General features: G+C 49.4%; 9 protein-coding genes across 9 annotated transcripts, besides 7 other annotated features; all 9 read left to right on the top strand.

Moving 5' to 3' along the window:
• Positions 1-316: 316 nt before the first annotated feature.
• On the top strand, positions 317-1,003 carry Tb10.61.2040 (fibrillarin, putative; the record flags this gene model as incomplete). Its single annotated transcript, XM_822849.1, has 1 exon — positions 317-1,003. One exon carries the CDS (start codon positions 317-319, stop codon positions 1,001-1,003), a length of 687 nt encoding a protein of 228 aa, XP_827942.1.
• A 510-nt stretch (positions 1,004-1,513) lies between these two features.
• Positions 1,514-2,671, top strand: Tb10.61.2050 (hypothetical protein, conserved; the record flags this gene model as incomplete). The annotated part of the gene is made up of 1 exon (XM_822848.1): positions 1,514-2,671. The coding sequence occupies one exon, from the start codon at positions 1,514-1,516 to the stop codon at positions 2,669-2,671; it is 1,158 nt and encodes a 385-aa protein (XP_827941.1).
• A 769-nt stretch (positions 2,672-3,440) lies between these two features.
• Positions 3,441-3,472: a sequence feature (AT_rich).
• A 194-nt stretch (positions 3,473-3,666) lies between these two features.
• Tb10.61.2060 (hypothetical protein, conserved) lies at positions 3,667-6,978 on the top strand (the record flags this gene model as incomplete). The annotated part of the gene is made up of 1 exon (XM_822847.1): positions 3,667-6,978. One exon carries the CDS (start codon positions 3,667-3,669, stop codon positions 6,976-6,978), a length of 3,312 nt encoding a protein of 1,103 aa, XP_827940.1.
• Positions 4,873-4,981: a sequence feature (CT-rich).
• A 482-nt stretch (positions 6,979-7,460) lies between the features above and the next one.
• Positions 7,461-8,261, top strand: Tb10.61.2070 (40S ribosomal protein S2, putative; the record flags this gene model as incomplete). The annotated part of the gene is made up of 1 exon (XM_822846.1): positions 7,461-8,261. The coding sequence occupies one exon, from the start codon at positions 7,461-7,463 to the stop codon at positions 8,259-8,261; it is 801 nt and encodes a 266-aa protein (XP_827939.1).
• Positions 7,525-7,578: a microsatellite.
• A 237-nt stretch (positions 8,262-8,498) lies between the features above and the next one.
• Tb10.61.2080 (hypothetical protein, conserved) lies at positions 8,499-9,434 on the top strand (the record flags this gene model as incomplete). The annotated part of the gene is made up of 1 exon (XM_822845.1): positions 8,499-9,434. The coding sequence occupies one exon, from the start codon at positions 8,499-8,501 to the stop codon at positions 9,432-9,434; it is 936 nt and encodes a 311-aa protein (XP_827938.1).
• A 297-nt stretch (positions 9,435-9,731) lies between these two features.
• Positions 9,732-9,752: a sequence feature (AT_rich).
• A 19-nt stretch (positions 9,753-9,771) lies between these two features.
• On the top strand, positions 9,772-10,272 carry Tb10.61.2090 (60S ribosomal protein L17, putative; the record flags this gene model as incomplete). The annotated part of the gene is made up of 1 exon (XM_822844.1): positions 9,772-10,272. One exon carries the CDS (start codon positions 9,772-9,774, stop codon positions 10,270-10,272), a length of 501 nt encoding a protein of 166 aa, XP_827937.1.
• Positions 10,273-10,603: 331 nt separating this feature from the next.
• Tb10.61.2100 (hypothetical protein, conserved) lies at positions 10,604-12,760 on the top strand (the record flags this gene model as incomplete). The annotated part of the gene is made up of 1 exon (XM_822843.1): positions 10,604-12,760. One exon carries the CDS (start codon positions 10,604-10,606, stop codon positions 12,758-12,760), a length of 2,157 nt encoding a protein of 718 aa, XP_827936.1.
• A 365-nt stretch (positions 12,761-13,125) lies between these two features.
• Tb10.61.2110 (hypothetical protein, conserved) lies at positions 13,126-15,135 on the top strand (the record flags this gene model as incomplete). Its single annotated transcript, XM_822842.1, has 1 exon — positions 13,126-15,135. The coding sequence occupies one exon, from the start codon at positions 13,126-13,128 to the stop codon at positions 15,133-15,135; it is 2,010 nt and encodes a 669-aa protein (XP_827935.1).
• An 804-nt stretch (positions 15,136-15,939) lies between these two features.
• Positions 15,940-15,960: a sequence feature (AT_rich).
• Positions 15,961-16,453: 493 nt separating this feature from the next.
• Tb10.61.2130 (ATP-dependent DEAD/H RNA helicase, putative) lies at positions 16,454-18,436 on the top strand (the record flags this gene model as incomplete). Its single annotated transcript, XM_822841.1, has 1 exon — positions 16,454-18,436. The coding sequence occupies one exon, from the start codon at positions 16,454-16,456 to the stop codon at positions 18,434-18,436; it is 1,983 nt and encodes a 660-aa protein (XP_827934.1).
• Positions 18,191-18,226: a microsatellite.
• Positions 18,314-18,355: a microsatellite.

The raw sequence follows: 18,436 nt of genomic DNA, 5'->3' as shown, positions 1-18,436 counted from the left end.
CTTTTACATACTTCGGTTGCCAAAGGATTTGGATCATTTTTGTACACGCTCATAATTTTTGGACGGCTTTTGCTTTTTTTTTTTGTTGCGGTCGACACCCTATCCTTTTTCCTCTCTCTTTTTTCTCATATATACCCCCCACGACTCCTGTACAGTACAATCGCCCATCAGAAAATAATAAGATATCGTAAGAACAATGTTGTAGCACCGAAATTGTTAATGTTTTCATTAACTGGTAGTATAATAATTTGGCGGACGAGGCGGAGGCAAAGCCGGCGGTGGGGTGAAGGGCAACATATTTCAACCCCATGCTCGTATGCGTGGCTGCTACCTCCTTGCGGGTAAAGACACTCTTGCCACAAAGTCACTCGTACCTGGTGTCTCCATATACGGTGAGAAGCGCGTAAGCGGTACAATTGCCGGAGAGACCGAGTCCTGCGAGTTCCGCGTGTGGAATCCATACCGGTCGAAACTTGCGGCGGCGATTTACGCTGGTGTTGCTCAGATATACATGGAACCGGGCTCAACAGTGTTATACCTGGGTGCTGCCAGTGGGACAACTGTTAGTCATGTGTCTGATTTGGTGGGTCCGGAGGGTGTTGTGTACGCTGTGGAGTTCTCACACCGTAGCGGGCGTGACCTGGAGGAGATGTCGAAACGTCGGAGTAATATTGTCCCGATCCTTGAGGATGCCCGCTACCCGCAGAAATATCGGATGCTGATACCGCGTTTGGTAGACTGCATCTTTATGGATGTTGCTCAACCCGACCAGGCGCGAATATTAGCTCTGAATGCACAACACTTTTTGAAACAGAACGGTGGTTTTGTTATTTCGATAAAGGCCAATTGCATTGATTCGACAGCGGACTCTGCTACTGTTTTTGCATCGGAGGTGCAGAAGCTGAAGGACTCAGGGCTGAGACCGAAGGAACAGGCCTCGCTGGAACCGTTCGAGCGTGACCACGCTGTGGTTACAGGTTACTACAAATCCCCCCCGCAATAGGAATAGGAATGTGGACAAAAGGATGTAGGAAAGCCACGTTTGGTGGGAGAGGCTGCGTGGGGAGCTCTTTGTCTGACTGTGTGATCTGAGATTATATGTTTGTGTTTCACGTTTCCTACGCCCGGGTTGGAGTGGGGAGGGGAAACGAACATTAAGAAGGGACCAGCGAATAACAGCGAGAAAAACTATTATAAGGCAAGAGAAGAAAGATGAATATGCAACGGAAGTAAATGGAAGTTTTCTGTATGAGTGGGGGAAAATAAAAGAATAATGAAATCATTTATATGATCGACGTTAATCATTTTACGTAATAACAGGGACGTAACTGACTGTGTGGTATGTGGGCGACTACATTGCGATTGTTTGCGCAATCCTATTTCCGCACCAAACTGCTTTCCTTCGATTATTTTCCCCGTCGTATCACCGTTTCTTTTTTTTTTCCCCCTCTTCTTCCTTGAATCCTGTTTTTAATTTGTTACTAATGGGGAGTGTAGCTCTAAGTTGCTAAGTATGATACCTCGAGCAGCGCAAATACGGCAGCAGCAGGCTCAGGAGCGGCGTAACAAGCTGGAGGAGAGCGCGGCTCGTGCTGCTCGGGAGGATGTGTTTGCACGGCACAACGCCATGTATGGTGTGCAGCGGCCCAATTCACGGTTTGCTAATACCAACCGCTACTCTCGACGGGACCCCAACCGTGGTATAATCACTCAAGCCGAGTGGGATGCTGTCGTAGGCGAGCATGAAAATTCTGGCTCTATGTTTCGCATTTTTTTCTCCGTAGCGGTAGTGATTGCCATTTCGTTGCTTGCGTTAGCGAAGTATGACGTGGAGTTTAACCTGGAGCCACCTCAGATTGAGAGTGGCAAAGGGTTCGGTGAGGTCAATCCGACTCATGATGGTGCCGTCACTCCAAGTGAAGCGGAGAGCTATTACGAAATATTGGGTGTGAAGGGGAGAATCCGTCCGAAATCTACCGGAGCTGCTGCTGATGAGGCAGGTGGAGAGGACCTTGACAAGGAACGACGGCGGGAGAACTACCGCATCCGGCAGGAAATCCGTAAGGCGTATAAAGAACATCAGGATGCGCGAGGGCAGCTGGTTCACTGTGGTCGTGCGTGCGAAGCCAATAATCAACAGGTGGAGCTTGCGTACAATCGCCTTGCCTCTCAGGTAGACCGTGAACTTTTCAGTGTTTTGCTGGACACGAAGGATACGAAGGACGCACGCTCAGTCGACCCCACTGAACTGAAGAGAGCATACGAAACAAAAAAGAAATTAGTGGAAGAGACGGAGAAGAATGAGGAAGACCGGTCGATGGTTCTTGAGGAGCTGAAGGATGCATACGACATTCTTGTGAACCCTGAGGCACGTAATTACTATCTTCTCTATGGGATAAAGCCTCCAGAGCATATGCGGTATACCAGTGCTCGCAGTGGTGGATGGGGACAGGAGATGACGCTTGGAACGTTTAAATACCGTGTGATAATTTCGTGGCTGGACTTCATGCAGGAATATATTGGACTGTGGGGTGAGACCATTGTGTTACTTTGCGCAGTAGGCTTCGTCCTTTCGCGCCTTCCAGCTGCACTGCGGCAGTCGGAGAGCATAATGGAGGATCTTGAATGGGAAGATGCGATAGAGGAGGAGAGACGGCGGAACGGTGAATAGACATACGTAGTGCGTTACCGTCATTCCTTTTAGGATGCTGTGGTGTGGATGGTTAAGGGAATGCAGCATATTTTTATTTGTTGGATAACCGGTTCAGAATGGTTGCTTGAATTTTCTCTGTACGCCCTTGTCCTATGCAGTATTGAATGTAATAGATGGCTAGTGTGAGAAGATGGGACTCGCGCACTTATATACGTTGGGTGTGGCTTCTGTGCGTGGCGTGTTGTCTCCATGTCTTCCTGTTCGTCTTTAATATGTGGTGGTTTACCCTGCCGATAGTGGGGCGAAACGTATTGTGGCTTTGCTTGCCTGGTTTCCCTATGATCCTTCCCCCTTGACCGTGTAAGCAACGGAGTATATGTTTCCTTTTTCTTGTGTGTAAATGGGGGCGGTGCTTACGTGCTTGCCGAGCTCGCTATTGATTGTCTTGTTGGATCTATGAGTCTGTTGCTGCTTCTTAAAGTCGCTGTCTCTTATTTTATTTCTACTTCTTTTACCACTGCACTTCTCCCTTATTACTGCTGAGAAAGGGAAGGGAAAAAGTACGGTATGCAGCAGGCGGACTATTATGCGATCCTGGGGGTTCCAAGGACTGCGTCTAAGGACGGAATACGAGAGGCTTACAAACTGAAGGCGCTCGAGTTACATCCTGACAAGAATCCCGAAGGGGAGGCAATATTTAAGTTGGTCGTTAATTCATGGTAAATAGTTTAGATGTTGTGTTGTTGCTTTGTATGATAATTTTTTTTGTTGGTGATCCTAGTTTATGTATATTTTTATTTTTGTTTTTTTTTAAAAATTCTGGTTAATGTGTCTTTTTGTTTGTTATTTTTTTTATTTGGTGATGCATGAAGGTTCGTAGCATATGTTAATCAGAGTTATGTACGGTTTGTACTTTGGTGTGTTTGTTGGTAGTTTAGTTATTTTTCTTTTTCTTTTTTACCTTGTTGTGACCTGATTGTTACCTGTGTAAGATAGGAGTAAATATATTTGTGATGTCACGATCATGGTGTACATTTTCCTCCGCCGACGATGCTGTGCAGTTTGATAGTTTGCATTTGGGGAGTTGTGCCGCAGAAAGTGGAGTTGCTGCTGCTCCTCCACGGGTAAACAGTGCGAAAGTAAAGGGTGATATCGCGGCCCAACACGGCATTGCAGCCAAGGCTCTTGAGGCGGAGGTGGCGCGGGAAGTGGAGTGTTCAATTTTACGGTTCAACGCGTCTATTGTATGTTCTAGATCTAATTTGGCATGGTGGCCATGCAGTAGTTGTTCTGCCGCGCGCGTTTTTTCTAACGGTACCCAACCACTTGTTGCGAATGTTGAGGATGAGGTCCGCTGTACGACTCCAAGAGGTCAGCCACTTGTAGGTTACCATACCTCACACATATGGAATGCGTTTCCGTCACCCGAAGCTCTTTCGAATGTTCAGCTTCCCTCAGATCAAATAGTGGATTTTCTTAATCACATTGTACGAACGGAGGCGCAATCCAAAGACTACAGGACATCGGATAATATGCGACATGTCACTCTCATGTTAGCACCGGCGAAAACTGTTGCGATTCATGACATTTTTACCGTTATATGTGCAAACCACCGTATGTTGGGGCATCTTCGTTCCCTTACAGTTTCCGGTGAGTTCGTTGAAGGTTCTTCAATTGACGATTTCCAGAATTTTTTTCATGGAGCAAAGGAGCTTGAGGTGTTGGGTTTGCCCAACACAAAGTTTGGTCGGGTTGCTGAGTCACTGCTGCCGATGCTGAAGGATACGATGATTCGCGTTCTGGATCTTGAAGGCAATGACTTAGGTCTGACGAAGGATGACAGCGATGCGTTAGCGCAACTTGTCGAATTTATTAAGTTTAATAAGTTCGTTGTCGACCTGAACCTTAATAATAATAACATCAATGGGATAACGGCGCAGCAGCTGCTGGAAGCCCTCGTGAAGTCTGACACACGGCTCTATCCTCAGGATGTGCAAGATGGGGAGGAAGATGCTGTTGTGGACGAGGAGGATGATGGTGTTGGTCTTGAATCCGTTTCCTTTTTTATTGGCCAGGATGAAGAAGAGGATGAAGGGGATGATTTTGAAGATGACGAGGAAGTAGAGGACCCCGTGGAGGAAGAGGGCACCGACCAAGATGGCACACAGGAAGGTGGTTCACCACTAATGAAAGATGGGTCGGATAATGAAAATGACGACGAGGAGGATGAAGAGGATGAAGGGAATGAGGAGCAGCAGGAGGACGCGGCTGACGGGGATGCGGAAGAGGAAGGGGAGGAGGAAGAAGAAGAGGAGGAGGATGAAGAGGGAGAAGGGAAGCCCAAACCCCTTCCACCACATCTAGAGAGGAAGTTCAACCGCCTATTTCGTAGGTTATACAAGGAGGAGAGGGAGTTACGCCGGGGTTGTGCTAATCAATATGTACGTGAGGCTTCATTGCTGATGGAGGAGCACGCCATCATCCGTGAGGAATTGGCTGAAGAAAAACGTGTTGAGATTGACAAGTACTGCAGGCGCCGGAGCGGGTGGTCACACATACAGGTCCTTCGTCTGCGTGGCAACCCCATTGGGAATAAAGGTGCTGTTGCTTTAGCCTCTGCGTTACGGCACGAGTTACAGCTTGAGGAGGAGGAGGAAGAGCGTATCCAAAAGGATTTGTCGAACGATGCGGACCGACTGCTCAACAAATTGACAGTAGATTACAAGAGGACGCTGGTTGAGGAGTCGCGCGAGCGTGACCGGATGCAATCTGAGTACCTCTTGTGGTTACAAACCTTTAAGGCGTGGATTACAGGGAACTCAAGGGCAAGTGCAGACGTCTTGGCTATTGACGAAACAGCCACTTTTGGCGCAGCAAGTGATTATGGTGGGGAATTTGACGAGGACCAGCACGGGGGGGACGAAGAACAGGAACCGGTGGTGCACGAAGATGATCAGCACATACCCAGCCCGGATGGAGAAGGGGATGTCAATAACATAGAGGAGGAAATATCGGCGCTTCTGGATGTTCTCGGAAAATGGAGTATACCCGTTACTTCACAAAAACGCTGCGTTCCTTTCCTTCGAGTACTGGACCTTGGAAGTTGCCAGATTGGAAGCCACGGAATGAAGCATATCGGAAACGTCCTCGCGGAAAATAAGACGGTAGAGTGCCTTCTTTTGCGCCGCAATGTCTTCGGGAGGAAGCGCGCGGCAAAGGTAGTTGAAGATGTTGCAAGCGATGGGGATGAGGCAGTTGCGCCGAGTGTCGTGGATGTGCCCAGCGGTGTTACGCCCGGTTGTTCTTCTCTCTTCGCGGCTCTTCGTCGCAATAACACGCTTAAGGTGCTTGATCTAGCGTACAATGACATGTACCCGGAAACCATCCGCGCACTGGCTGAGAGTTTGTGTACCAACAAGACGATTACTTCGCTTTCACTTGAGGGTAATCGCATTGGGTTTGTCGAGCTGTCTCATGAAGCGGGTACGGAGGTATTGGGGGAGGGACTACCCGATTCATCGGAGTGCCCGGACGTCAACCAAGAGGGTTCCAAGTCTTCCTGTTTTTTTGAACTTTTGTCTGCAGTTGCTGCTGGTAATATCACAACACTGTTATTAGGTTTTAACGACCTCTCCCAGTGTTGGGGTGACGATGAAGTCGAGGCACTGGGTAGATTATGCAGCCGTTTGGATATCCTTCATCTTAATGGCAATGAATTGGGACCAGAGCACATTCTGAAGTGGTCCGGAGCATCCCCGGAAGGCAACTTTGTGTTGCGGGAGTTACAGTTGTCCCGTAACAACCTGGGTGGTGCTGAAGGTGGTGGTGCACTCGGATGCCTACTATCTCGGTGTAAGGGAACACTGGAGAGATTGTCGCTTGATCAAATACCTCTCGGGGCAGTGGGTGTATCGGCAGCCTTTAAGTTCCTCAAGCCGTCAGGCCTCAGGTTTCTTAGTATTAAGAATGCCGAAGTGGCTGATGCTAAAGCTTTCCCAGACGAAGTACTGGCGTCTCTGCAGGAACTTATTGTGTCTGACAACCCTTTTACTGCGGGTGAGTTGCTGAATTTCGCTGAGTTGTTGCGTTCCAATGCCACTAGATTAGAGCTACTCTCCTTGTGGAGCCGCAAGCTGGAAATGGAGTCGCACCTTCCGGTGTTGGCGGAGGTTATACGGCAAATAAAGAGTTTGTTGTTTGTCGACCTCGGTGTGCTTTTGCGCTTCGATGGCGCTGTAGATGCCGAGGATGCCCTCGGCCAACTGGAGGCCACACTCACCGCTCGCCGCATGGAGCATCTAACGCAGGTAGTCGCAACGGTGTAGGAGTGAGGGCACGCCGGTGAAAATACTCATACATATATATTCCTGAAGTTAGGGTTCCCCAACTTTTTCATTATCACAAATTAAGTGTTGGAAAAATTGAGAGAGTGGAACTGTAGTGGTAATAGAGTTCAGGGGAATAGACGAGGTCGAAGGAACTGTATTATAGCGTGTATATATGTTTATTTGTATGTTTTTTTTTCCCTTTCGCGGGGAGACAGATGTACAATATCTTCTAGCATGCTGCTAGCTACTCGGGTGGCTTTCACCGAGCGATCTCTGCGATTAGAAGGCGTTCTGATTAATTTTTGACTACGTATGTTTGTCTGTGGGCGTCGGCGTACTTCATTCCCTTTTTGAGGTTCCCTTTCCCTTGATCACTGCAGCACCTTCTTTCGTTTTTTTTTTAAAAAATTTGTCTTTGCTCTTTTTATTGCTTTTTCCTCCGTTATTTGAAACGATAAGCTGTCATAGTTGAACCGAGAATGGCTGACGCACCACGCGGTACAGGTGGCGAGCAGCGCGGCTTCGGTCGTGGCCGTGGCGGACGTGGCGGTCGCGGCGGTCGCGGTGGTCGTGGCGGTCGTGGCGGTGGTGGTGATGAGAAGGAATGGGTGCCATGCACAAAACTTGGCCGCCTTGTGAAGGATCAAAAGATCACCTCGCTGGAGGAAATCTTCCTCTTCTCGATGCCCATCAAAGAGCATCAGATCGTGGACCAACTGATCCGCGAAGGCGACCTCCGTGATGAGATGATGCTTGTTTTCCCCGTGCAGAAGGCAACGTCTGCCGGACAGCGCACACGCTTCAAGGCCTTCAATGTTGTTGGTGACGGTAACGGCCACATTGGTGTCGGCGCCCGCGTCGGCAAGGAGGTGTCCCTGGCCATCCGTGCGTCAATGATCGCTGCGAAGCTGAGTATTGTGCCTGTGCGCCGTGGCTACTGGGGTAACAAGATCGGTGAACCGCATACAATCCCTATCAAGGTAACCGGGAAGTGCGGCTCCGTTGCCGTTCGCTTGATCCCTGCTCCACGTGGTGCTGGTATCGTTGCTGCGCCTGTGCCGAAGAAGATTCTTGAGTTTGCCGGCGTTGAGGACGTATATACTAGCTCATGTGGTAAGACGCGTACGCGTGGTAATTTCATCATGGCCACATTCTATGCACTGCGCAAGACATACGGCTTCCTTACCCCCGACCTCTGGGCGGAGACGGAGGTGTCGCGCGACCCCACCGACGAGCACTCCGAGTTCCTCTCTATGGGAAGGAAGATGGTGGCTGCTTAAAGCATTGGTGCTCACTGCAAAAGCCCGATGGACGGCAACTGTTTTTGTTATTTTCTTTTTTTTTGACAACGTGCTCCCCTCTGCTAAGGAGGTCTTCGATTGGAAAGCATCTTGTCTGTGCTTCCATGTCTGTTTCGTTCGTTTCGTTTACCCGTTTTGTGACTACTGTAGTGACTCTTTCCCTTCATAATTTTTTTTTTGAAGATCTTCTTCCATATTACTGCGTAGAAGGACTTGATGCGGCGGATAGCTTGTGTGAGGTTAAACGTAGGTTTATGCCGATATCTTGCACATGACGCGGCAAGCGGCGTAGCCCCGCCGTCGAACGGTGTGAAGGATCAGCATGCTGTTGGAAGAGGCGTTGTCCTACCGGCGGTTAGAGCCGCGATGTGTGTGGCTCGTCCTTGCCCGATGTTTGCTGCTACAATAACAAGCAATGAGATTCCCCATTATGACGATCCGTGTGTAGTTTGGCGTGAATATTTTTCATTGCAGTACCGTAAGCCGTACTACCATCATCTTGTAACCAATGTAACAACGTTCGAAGTCCCTGAGGGGTTCACGACCCGCTTCCCAACGTATCACCGACGCCAAAAACTTTTCGTTGACGAAGCGAATCGTGTTTTTAGAAACAGTGGTTCCCTAGGTGTGAAGACCAACGGAATAGTAGGGAATACGGATGGCTTCGGTTCATCCTCGTCCTCGTGTAGCGGTTTTCCACCGGACGTTAATCCTCCTCCGCCATCGGGGCCGTCGCCGCACGGGGTTTCTGGTTTAAAACATAAACTGGCCGCTTACGGCGCGGGTGGTTTGCTCCTTTACCTCATCGTTCACAACATTTTATTGGCTATTATTTTCTTTACCTTGTACTTTCTTCACATCGACGTTGTTGCTTACGCTCGGTCGTACGGGTTCAAAGTTGGAAAAGAGGACGGTACTTCCGAGGCACCATCTACAGATGTGGATAGCGGCAACGGGAAGGGAGAGAAGAAATATCCCTCATTTTGGACTGCTTTGGCTCTTTCAATTCTACTGAACAAGCTTCTTGTGCCTTTGGAGGTGGCTGTCACCGTGGTGCTGGCCCCACGTCTTGTTCCACGGTTGCAACCGATCGCCGCGAGAGTCATTCCGCGCGTGAAATCTATTATTGCAGGTTGTAAGGCGGGAAAGTAAGTATATATATATATTATACATATCTGATACAAACTAATATACCGGATTCAGTGGGTGGGATTGGACATCATGCCCTTGACAGTCGTTTGTATACAGCAGGCCGCCTCGTAAGTTGTAGATGGCATTTTTTTTTTCCCTTGCATAGCTCTGCCAATTTTCTGCTGCAGTGGATTTTTTGTGCCTCTTTTTGTGATCTCTATTCCTGTGCTTCTGCTTGTTTTCACTGTTTCTTATTTGCTCGTATACTCGTTGTCCGATTTTGCTCTGTTTTGCACCGCGCTTCTCCACTGCCACACCAATATATATATATATATAATAGGAACTTTACCGCCAAGCCATGGTGCATTACTCCCGCAAGCCACAGGTTTCCTCGAAGACGGCCAAGGCGAAGATCGCCGACCTCCGGTGCCACTACAAGAATACCTTCGAGACGGCTAATGTGATCAACGGTATGAAGCTCCGCAAAGCGCAGCAGCTGTACCGTCAAGTCCTGGCCAAAACCCGCTGCATTCCCTTCAAGCGCTACAATGGAAAGATTGGTAACACAGCACAAGCGAAGGAATGGGGGCAGACGAAGGGACGCTGGCCGCGCAAGTCCGTTGTGGCAATGCTGTCGCTGTTGAAGAACGCCGAGGCGAACGCCATCGAGAAGGGGCTTGACCCCGGCAAAATGGTCATTAAACACGTTCAGGTGGATCAGGCCCCTCGCGTGCGTCGCCGTACGTTCCGTGCACATGGTCGTATCACACCGTACATGCGCAGTCCGTGCCACGTGCAACTTTTTATGACGCAGCCCCAGGAGCGTGTGCCCGTCCCCAAGAGCAAGCCGAAGAAGTAAATCGGCGGTCAACGGTGGTTTCAATTATTTTTCTTTGAATTAATTTCTCTTCTGTTATTATTGCTTGTTTTTGCTAATGCACAGAGGAATTCGGTTTTTTTTTCCTTCAATGAGGCCCTTTTGTTTCACAGGCTCTTGTGAAGACAAAGAGGCGACATGAGCTTCCGCACACTACCGAAAAAGAGTGAAACGTTTTTCAACAGGTAATTTCTCTCTTCTTCTCCGTCTTTTTCTTTTAAAATTGTTAACTACCTTTCTCGCTGTCTGCGTGGGCATCAAGCTCATTTTAGTTATATCAAATTTGGAAGGAGGCACATTGGGTCGTTACTATATGGAGAATTCCAGTTCGTTCGACCGGGTCCGTATCGCTGTGCGGGAGCGGCCCATTGCGGAAGAGGATATACTTGGCGTGAAATTACACGTCAGGCAGAGCGAGGGAAAACTTTTTGCCTACTCTCCCGATGCCACAGAAGGTTTGATGTACGACTGTGACTATTTCTTCCCCTGCTCTGCAAAGCAGGAGGAGCTATACCATGCGATAGGCTTGGAGATGATTGATCTGGTTGCTCAAGGTCTCAGCTCCAACGTGGTTGTCATGGGGTTTGCTGTTACAGGTAAGACTCACACCTTATTCGGGGACAACGAATCTGTTGGTCTTATTTATGACACGGTGGGGGGACTTTATCAACGACTCGGGGCTGTTGCGGGGGAATTTGAGACGGATATTGTGCTGCGTTATTGGGAGATGAACCGCGACTCCGTGGAGGACAACTTGCTGGACGAAGATGGATCAGAGAGAGCGTATACGGTTACCCGTGACACTTTCGACCGTCTCGTCATACCAAATCTGATGGCAGTTAGGGTGCCAACATTTGAGGATTTTCTCGAACAACTTGAACGTGGAAACAGGAATCGTGTCCGTCGCACCAAGCAACGGCAGAGTCGTTGGCATGGTTTCCTGCAGCTTATGGTTTCCACAACTCCCAAAGTGGATTCGGGAAAGACTGTAATACGCTCAATGACATTTGTACATCTCAAAGGGACAGACTGCCTCGGTTTGAAGGGCGTTGCAGGTGATCAGCTGAAGGAGGGTTGTGGTATCAACGTAAGTGTAACTCTTCTTCGAGCAGCAGTCATTCATTCTATTAATTACCGTGAGAAGCGTAGGTCGCGGGCGACAACCCCAGAGGGTCACCATGACCTCATCTGCAGTAGTCAGTCATTTTTCATGGAGTGTAAGTTTTCACGATTAATGTCCCAGTTCATCTCTGGACTTGAGGCCTCCTTTGTTGTTGGATGCACAAATCCATTGCAGTTTAAGGAGTCAATTGACACGCTTGAAAACTTGCAGTACTTCCGCCGGTTGCGCTGTGCCCTGAAGGCGATAGTCGTTGTGTCTGAACGCGGCCTATTGCTGAAAGAGCTGCGCCGGCAAGAGGAGCTACTCGGTGCTGAAGCTGTGGCGGAGTTGTATGGCTCGGATGCTAATGGCTGTCCCCTGAATGAGGCAGAGGAGAAATTATTGCAAATATATCGGAAATTACACGGGTTTGACCCACGGCGTGGGGCCGTGAAATCCCCAGCGGTGGATCCCGAGGCGGCCATCATTGAGCGTTGCAAGACTCGAGCCCAACGCCTCCATGGAAAAGTGGACACACACGGAATGCGTAAACGGATCTTTCTTACGCCTCGTAAGACCGAATCATACGAAGGTCAGTGGGAGGACGGGAAGTTTGGCGGCTTCGGTGAACTACTAAAAAAACTTAGCAAATACCGGGGTGAGTTCCGCAACGGATTACGTGAAGGCGAGGGAACACTCTGGTTGCGAAAAGATGTGAAGTCACCGTGGGTACGTGTCTATCGTGGGGAATGGCTCGCAGGAAAGCGCGATGGTGTAGGAATATCGTGGGAGGAGAATGGCGATGTTTACGAGGGTGGGTGGTCCGGGGGTAAGCGGGATGGGTTTGGGAGGTTGTTCTTCGCTAATGGAGATATCTACAAGGGTGAGTTCCGTGATGATCAGCACTACGGTAGGGGGATCTTACGTTTAACAAGCGGGGACTGGTATGACGGTTACTGGGCCCTTGGTCTTCGCGAAGGTCCGGGCTTGTGGTGCTATACGCAGAAGCAGCAGTATTTTGTTGGAGAGTGGTCGAAGGGTATCTGCAAATGTGGTACGATGCTGGATATGCCTGATAAAACTACGAATGAAAACAGCCGTTTCATTCCGCGATTGGGTCTTCTTCGCTGTGATGAGGTACTTGAACTAGAGCAATTGAAATTACGTGATCGCCGTGCTCAAGAGTACCCAGAAATGAATGTAGAGTGGCGGACGCCTCTTGTTTCTGCACCCCTTGGGGCTCTCTCCAAGAACGTTGATAGCACTAGTGGCGGCGGCGATGATTTGGACGCTGGAAACAGCAGCAGAGACGGGGAGGAATCAGTTGGGACGAATGTTGCCGAGGGATGGGGCTTGGATGTAGAGTAGAGTTGTTGGGTTTCCGCCCTTTTGTTATGTGTAGATTTCGCTTGTTTGTACATCTGCATCTTTTTTTTTTTTCGTCTTGAATGTTTGACTACCACTATGATTCTGTTGTTGTGCCCTCTCGGTTGGCCTTCTTAGGGCCAGGTTAACTTTGCTTGTACTATTACAGTTGGTGATTCTTGCCTGATATGTTATGCTTTTTTTCTTTATTTTTTTTTACCATATGAACACTAGCCTGAGTCTGTGTGTAGTGTAGGTGTTACTCAGGTGGGTCTGAGAATCGTGAAGGAGAAAAAAAAGTGAAAAAAAAGGGTTGACTCCGTTCATAACCTGCTATTGGTGTTACTATTGTCATTATTTTCCTTAGGATGAGCGATTCAAAGAAAAAGGCCGCCGCCGTCAAAGTGGTGCCGCCAAAAAACGATTGCCCGGCTTTCAGGCGGCGTCTTGTTGAGGAGTACCATCGGTCGGTAGTTGAGTCCGGCCGGGAACCCCCGGCGTATCACACCTTCTCCGACCGCTACGGTGGAACGTGTGGTGTACCTTTCGCCACACGTCGTGAAGCCACCATTAAAGGTGCCTCGTCGTCGGCGTGGAATTTTGCAGTTTCCGTCCAATGGTGTATTGACCGTGCTGATGCACTGGAGAATGAGGGTAAACTCACCGAAGCGAACAATTACCTGCAGATTGCTTTAGAGCAGTTGCAGCGGGGTGGAAACCATCCAGTGGGTGACACTCAAAGCGGAGCAATTGTACCCGAAGGCATGGCGGAGCAGAACCACAGTTGTGTTGCGGGGATTCTCTCTCGCTTAGGGAAGGTAGCGATGCGGCAGAGCGACTACCAGAAGGCCCTCAATTTCTTTCTACTAAGCAGCCGTTTAGATCCTCTCACATCGGCCACATATGCCTTGCGAGCCTCCTGTCAAGAACATCTAGGAAATTACAACGACGCGTACAACGAGTACAAAAAGTACCTTTTCATTAACGAGCCCAGCATGGCCATGCTGGCTCACACCGGTCAATGTGCTCTGAAGGCAGGTCATTATGAGGGTGCCGAACACCACTTGCGTGAGTTGTTGCGGTTTGCAAAGGAGTCAAACTCTACCATACTTTCCCCTTCATCGAAGAGTCCAAAATTCTTTGATTCACCAAGTTTTTATGAGTCTCATGCGTATTATTGTTTGGGTCTTGTGAGGGACCGGCAGGCAGAGGAGTCACTTTCACAAGCTTCGGCCGAATCTTCCCCTGAAAAAGTGCACGTGTGTTGTAGCGTAGCAGACGAGCGGATGAGGCAGGCGCGCGAGTTCTACAAACTGGCTGCCTCAAATGTAGAATACGTAAATGCCTTCGAGGAGGCCGCCGAAGGTGCCATTGCAGCAGGTGATGTGCCGCTGGCTCTTGAGAACCTTCGCAATCTTCAGCATCTGCGCAGCAACTGCGCAAGGTATCACTTTCGTGCAGCCGATGTGTGTGCTATGATGAATGATACGCAGTCGGAGTTGGAGGAACTTTCTAAAGCCCTCGATCGCCGGCAGACGGCGCTGGAGCGGCAACAAACGCTTTTGCGCCGTGCTTCTGTGTACGCATCGAAGCTGGAGAATTTCAATAATGCGATTGTAGACTTATCACTTCTGTTAAGTATGCATGGGGAACATTATTGCAGAGCTATGGCGTACCTGCAACGAGCCAACGCGTTCTACCAGCGCAGTGAAAGGTATCCATCAAATTCACACGAGGATCGTGCAGCGGCGCTGCGTGATTACGAAAAGTTTGTAGAGGTATCTCTTTCCTCTCCTCAGGGACCATCGATTCCGCCTGAGAGCATTACGGAAGCGATGTTGATCTTGGCCGATGGTGCATTTGAGGAGAGGAAGTTTGACGTTGCGGCCAATTTCTTTTCACGTGCTGTTGTTCGTGGTTGGAAACCCCGTGAACCTCTTCCAAAAAGCTCAAAACGAAGGAAGAGAACCACCTCCTCAGCCGTGGTGTCGTTTGCAGCGGCCACAGAGACGGATCTGCTGACGAAAATGACCATCTCCATCGCACATGTCGTAATTTCCAAACACCCAGTGAATGAAGAGATGTTCAAGGTGTCGTATGAAGCACGAGAAAAACCAGTGGCCCCCGTGGCGGCAGAACCCAAGAAGGCAAAAACTACCGATAAGAAAGAGGCCGAGAAGCCGTTGGTTGCCGTTCCGGCTGTCGGTTATCAAATGGTGGAATCACATTTCCAGGGGCTGCGTGCGCTTGAGCCAACCGTCTTCTCTTCTCTCCAATACGAATTCATGGAACTCTGGGAGCCGTACAGGACCGATGTGGAACGGCTGCGGGAGGACCTCATGTTGACAAGAAGCGGAAAGAAGGTTAAACGGAGATAAGGCGGAGGCAGTGAATCGACCCCGGTGTAAGACGCTTCCTTGTATTAATTTATGCGTACGCAAACATATCTATACAGACCAATATATGTACATTTTTTTTTTTTTACTTCCTCAGCGTCCGTTATACTGCCACGTGTTTACCACCTGTGGTGGAGTTCGTTTACGTGCGTTGTGGGAAGGATTCTTGTGGGAACTAGAAAAGAATGAGGGATATGTAATGTGTAGGTTGTTCTGCATGTTTGGATTCGCCGCGCAGAAGTGGTGTAACCTGTGGTTTCGGAGGTTTCGTCGGCCTCACTTGTAACATTTCACATGTGTCCTTCTCCTGCGTTTTGTTTTTCCTTCGTGTATTTGCTATTTGTTTATTGTTGAGATCATTATTTGTAGGTAAGGACAGACAGGAACTTAATGCCGCCGATGATTATGCCATCCGTGGAATAGTGAACGGCGGCTGTTGCATCTGCGCTTGCACTGAGATATGAACAGCATGGAGGGTTTATGCTGCAACCTTACGATATTGACGGAAGGATCAAAGTGTAAACACTTTTTTTTCTCGATTTCTTTCCTCAGGCAACACTGCAATTCGTGCCAAAGAGTTGTCACTGATGTTGTGCCCCATTACAAAGCGGACTACTTGCACTGCCGTGGCCTCACCGAATTTCTGTGTAAGTGTACGCAGCGTATATTCTCACGGGAGGCTGAGAGACATAAGGTTTAGTTTCATTGTTAGTTTCCGTGCGTACATCCGCGCGCGGACGTGCATAATTTGTTCCAAAAACAAACGCGATGGTGTTGCCCTTGTCCTTTTTATTTTTTTATTTTTAACGGGTGGGGGTGGGGTGATGCAATTACTGGGCTGTTGCTGTGAGGAAAAGAGGTTATCTCAGGCATATTATATGAGACCCCTTATTTATGCTGGTGGTGGTGGGGAAAAAAAGATTGAGGCTTTTGTGCAGTGACGTGGTTGCAAAACATGTTTTGTGTAATGTTGGGCCGTTGAAGCTTGTTATATTGCTTACTTTGTTTTGTTGTATTCCATTGTTTTCCCCCTTTGCTGCTACATCTTGTTACTTTTCCCTTCCACTGAATATTGTGTGCAAAAACACTCAAGGGAACGTTGGATGAGGCACACCAACATCGAATTATGTGTTCGTGAGTGATGTGAGTATTGTTTGAGGTGAGCCCAAGCCATTCGTGTGATCACCTCAATGCTTTTTTAACGTGATCTATTTTTTATTCCTTTTTGTTTTGTTTTGCGTACTGCTCACATGCGTATCCATGCTTTGGTCCGCTGCTTTTTTGCTCCGTTTTCGTGTTTATGCTAACTGTTTGTCCTCTGTCCTTCTTTACACGAGCGTTACTTGTTTGCTTTAAATCTTTGACACGTCTTTCACCACCTTGTGCACCCATCTTGCCCCTCACAAAAAAAAAAAGATATTTGAAAATGCACGGCATGAATTTCGGCCAGGGCGGCCATCAGCAGTTCAACCCCAACGCCAACCCGTGGGCACGCGCCCCAGCATTTGGCGAAGCCGGCCACCAGGTTGGGTACAACAACTATGGTGGTTATCAGCAAAGGCCGCGCGAAGGTTTTGATGGCCCCTCCCGTGGTCGTGGCGAATTTATCCGTCGCAACGTGCCGTACCAAGGGGAAACCTCCGGCCATGGCTACCACCGTGAGGAGCCAGCCGATGAGGACATATTTAAGGATCACACTCCGGGCATCAACTTTGACCAACACGGAGAGGTGAATATGACTATCACGCCAAACGACATTGCGCCAGTGTTATCGTTCAGTGAAATGAACATGGTTCCGGTGCTGCTGGAAAATGTGAAACGCTGTGGGTACACCAAGCCAACGCCTGTGCAGAGCTTGGGTATTCCAACAGCGCTCAATCATCGGGATCTTATGGCGTGTGCACAAACTGGTTCGGGGAAAACAGCTTCGTACCTTATTCCTGCTATCAACGAGATACTGTTGAATATTTCGAACCGCCCTCCGTACAGCCCGGGCAGCCACTCCAGCCCCCAAGCCCTTATCCTTGCACCAACGAGGGAGCTTTCCCTTCAGATCTATGGAGAAGCCCGCAAGTTCACCTACCATACGCCTGTCCGCTGTGTAGTCGTCTATGGCGGTGCTGATCCACGCCACCAGGTACATGAGCTCTCCCGCGGGTGTAAATTGCTTGTTGCGACCCCTGGACGACTTATGGATATGTTCTCTCGTGGATACGTCCGCTTCTCTGAAATCCGCTTCCTGATATTGGATGAAGCTGATCGAATGCTGGATATGGGATTTGAACCGCAAATTCGGATGATTGTTCAAGGTCCAGACAGTGATATGCCAAGGGCAGGTCAGCGCCAAACTCTGCTCTATTCTGCCACTTTTCCCGTTGAGATTCAGCGGCTCGCCAGGGAGTTTATGTGCCGCCACTCGTTCCTTCAGGTTGGACGCGTGGGCTCCACAACGGAGAATATCACTCAGGACGTTCGCTGGATTGAGGACCCGGACAAGCGTCAGGCGCTACTCACGTTACTTCGTGAAAATGAAGGCAAGCTTGTTCTCGTTTTTGTCGAAAAGAAGCGTGATGCCGATTATTTGGAGCGTTTCCTGCGCAATAGCGAGTTGGCGTGCGTTTCTATCCACGGCGATCGTGTGCAGCGTGAGCGCGAAGAGGCTCTCAGGCTGTTTAAGTCAGGCGCTTGTCAAGTTCTTGTCGCAACAGACGTAGCTTCTCGCGGACTCGACATCCCCAATGTCGGGGTTGTGATCCAATATGACATGCCGAGCAATATTGACGATTACGTGCATCGCATCGGCCGCACAGGCCGTGCTGGCAAAGTGGGCGTCGCCATTTCATTTTTTAACGAGAAGAACCGCAACATTGTGGATGATCTCATTCCACTTCTCAATGAGACCAATCAGGTCATTTCTCCTGAAGTTCGTGCACTGGCCAAGCGCCCCAACAATAATAACAACAACAATAACCGCGGAGGTGGTGGCGGCGGTTATCGCGGTTTCGGGCGTGGTGGCAACAGCGGTGGTTTTGGAATGGGCGGTGGTCGCGGTGGCGGCGGTGGTGGCGGTGGTTATCGCGGCGGTCGGGGTGGCAACAGCGGTGGTTTTGGAATGAGCAACGTTTTCGGGCGTGGCGGCAACAGCGGTGGTTTTGGAATGGGCGGTGGTCGCGGCGGCGGTGGTGGTGGCGGTGGTGGCGGTTTCGGCAGCGGGGGATTTGGAGCATCGGGAGGAAATATGCGCGGGATGTTTGGAGGAGGAGGAGGAGGCCCCACCATGTAA

This window comes from Trypanosoma brucei, chromosome 10 (genome assembly GCF_000002445.2).
Source record: "Trypanosoma brucei brucei TREU927 chromosome 10, whole genome shotgun sequence".
Lineage (NCBI taxonomy): Eukaryota > Euglenozoa > Kinetoplastea > Trypanosomatida > Trypanosomatidae > Trypanosoma > Trypanosoma brucei.
Note: the sequence above shows the minus strand (reverse complement) of the source record. Positions and strands in the feature narration are given on the sequence as shown.